General features: G+C 32.8%; 1 protein-coding gene across 1 annotated transcript in view; it reads left to right on the top strand.

Annotated features, from left to right (window-relative positions):
- The window catches only part of LOC106870663 (neuronal acetylcholine receptor subunit alpha-3), a 271917-nt gene that overhangs the window by 260129 nt on the left and 8791 nt on the right, over window positions 1-2997 (top strand). Inside the window, exon 9 of the mRNA XM_052971699.1 lies at window positions 1779-1894. Within this exon, the coding sequence (XP_052827659.1) occupies window positions 1779-1894 (116 nt within the window). The remainder of the gene's footprint in view (window positions 1-1778; window positions 1895-2997) is intronic.

Below are 2997 nucleotides of genomic sequence, written 5' to 3'. Positions count from 1 at the left end.
TGTTGTTGTTTCAACAAACAACACCCCATAAAAATGTCCAGATGTCACATTCAATACATTCATTTTCTAAGTAATGTCCTTAACCGTTTAATTGAATCTAAAATTCTGAATTCTGTCGAAAATCAAAAGCTTTTAAATTTGTACGTTTTGTTATTTATACTTCTTTTTTATTGACATTTGCTTAAATTCATATTTTCTCTCGGCTTACCTATTCCCGGTTGAAATTTCTCCTCAACAAACATTACTGCGATTCATTGAGAGCAAATTACCATTCTAATTTATTTCTTATTAATAGACTGCCTAAAAGCACCTAATGTGTTAGAAAACTGGCTCTTTCGATATTATTTTATATATTTTTCTGTTGTTAACATATAAAGGTTTTTTCCAAATGAGAAATATCGAGATAGCTTAAATTTGTCAAAAACAAATCAATGATTTAATCTGCTCGGCTTGTCACAGCATATTAAAATTCTCCATGGTTATTAATACGACTATTCAACATTTGTAGATCCTATTTCATTGGACGTTTAGATCAAATGTCAGCTAACGAACAGATTGTGTTAATGTTTCTACCCATTTGATAATTACACCACATATGTCTGTCACATTTCAATTTACCATTAAAATCTTCCTTAAGTTAAAAACCTGTACACTCTGCCAATAAATAATATATTCATTTGCCAATAGACGACAAGATAATTTATCAACATAAACCAAGTTGATATATCAACAGATAGCTATGATTGTTACTAAGTGATAAGTATCACTTTATGAAAACACTTTAGTAGATTTACTTAGCGAAATGTTTGTATACTGCAAGCTAATATGCCGAAAGATAACATGAAAATTTAGAAAATAGATCCCTTGATGTAATACTGATTTCTTACATTGTAAGGTCCCAATTTCGCCTCTCTTGTATTATCCACAATGCATGATGAGTAATTATTTTAGATTCCATATGCCTAAAGGCAAATTACGATCCAGAAGGGATTTGAAATTTTTGAAATTGGGCATAAAAGAAAATTATTAAATACTTCAAAGCATTCAGTCAAGCAGTACTTTATCTGCAACACTACAGTTACATGCATCACTATAAAGATACATCGCATTAAACAGACTGCATATTGTAGCACTCTAACATATATATATATACATACATACATATATATATATATATATATATATATATATATATTGCATATATTTCGCAAGGATTAATAGCAGAATAGAAATCCAAACAGGATTTTAAATCAGAATCTAAAATTACGTAACTAAATATTAAATAGCAGGCGAGAGCTTTTATAGCTGCGAATACGTTTGGTACGCGTGCGAAATGAAAACGACTGATGTTTTGGAAAATTACTTTGTCAGGCTAAGCATTGATATTTTCTCGAATGTCTTAATTAACAGCAATGAGTAATTGAACCTGTGAATAATTGTGACAATTTATACAGCGTTCTTGTAATAGGTGTGAGGCCTGTGGTTTCGTGGTAAGGAAGTTGCATTCATGACCGTAAATTTGTGGTTTTCGTTTCCTGGAGAGAACAATGCGTTGTTTTCTTTAGAAAAATACTTCATTTCACGTTGCTCTAGTACAGTCAGCCAGCAAAAATAATTAATCCTGAAATTATTCATTATTGCCACTTGCTTGCATAAATAATACGAGAAAAATTATCAGCAGTGAATGTAAAGAATAAATTTAAACTGTATATACTAGTTACACTGATAAATTTTCCTTTGTCTCTTCATGTAGGTTTATATTCTCGCTTTCTTTTCAGGTATTTACTACTGCTTCAACATGGTGATTATCACTTTGTCTTCTTTCTTAAACGTCCTTGTCGTCAACATGGCCTTTTATGGACCCCGAGGGGAAGTGCCACAATTTCTCAAGACTGTGAGTATATCCATATGTTGCATATATGCTACATGTTATTTTTCTAACGTTTATAAGTCTCCTGAGCGTATCGGACTAACTGTCGAGTGATTGATAAGTTACATTCTATCACCGACTATGATATATCTCTGCAAAATATAGACGTGGGGAGAAATATTCTAGGATATCTGCTGCTCAGAAAATTAAATGATATAATGGATGTTAACACACCTGAGCAAGAAATTTTAGTTAATTAGGGCTCAGAAAAAATCATTATCTAAATGAGTAATTCGATGCAAGAAAATCAAGGGAGACTACTAGGAATTTATTTATAAGGCCAATGTAATCTAGTCGTAAATTCGTATCACGCGATGGCAGAAACCATTAGGCCTATGCAGCGGTCTGTCATAGGCAACGTTGTAATTCTGGAGCACAAGTGAATTTGCAATATGTTATACACAACATTTATATTTATCGCAGGACAACTGTCTTTACACACACACACACACACACACACACACACACACACACACGATATAATGAAATGGCATGCACCTCACAGCGCAGAGGAAGCCTCATCAGGGGACATAATAAGCTTCTAAGTTATAAAATTTACATTTCGATACAGGGGACATAATATGATTTTAAGTTATAAAATTTACAATTCATTGATAGGTACACATATAATCGAAAAGTAAATTCTATAACTTAGAAATCTATTATGTCCCCTAATGAGGTTTCTTCTTACTGCAGGGGGCATTCGATTTCATAATGCCGTTCCCCTCCCACTAGGGAGCGATGCAGAAGTATGCCGAAACGACCGCTATGATAAATAAGTTTCCAGTACACTCTGGCTTCCGTATCAATTAACTGAAAGCGTTGGGATGGACTCTTGATGAAATTGCAGTGACTAGGATGCATAATTGCATACGGAACAATGTGTAGTTACTGCAAATGAAACATATGTTGGTCATTGTTATATATGTTGTAGAAAACATTTTCAATAAAATGTTTTGGATGTGAATAAATCTCCACTCTCCTCTTTGTTTTCAATAGCACACGCACACACACACACACACACACACACACAAATATATATATCTATATATATATATATATATATA

Source organism: Octopus bimaculoides, chromosome 1 (genome assembly GCF_001194135.2).
Source record: "Octopus bimaculoides isolate UCB-OBI-ISO-001 chromosome 1, ASM119413v2, whole genome shotgun sequence".
NCBI classification, from domain to species: Eukaryota; Metazoa; Mollusca; class Cephalopoda; order Octopoda; family Octopodidae; genus Octopus; species Octopus bimaculoides.
This window is presented reverse-complemented; position numbering and strand designations above follow the sequence as displayed.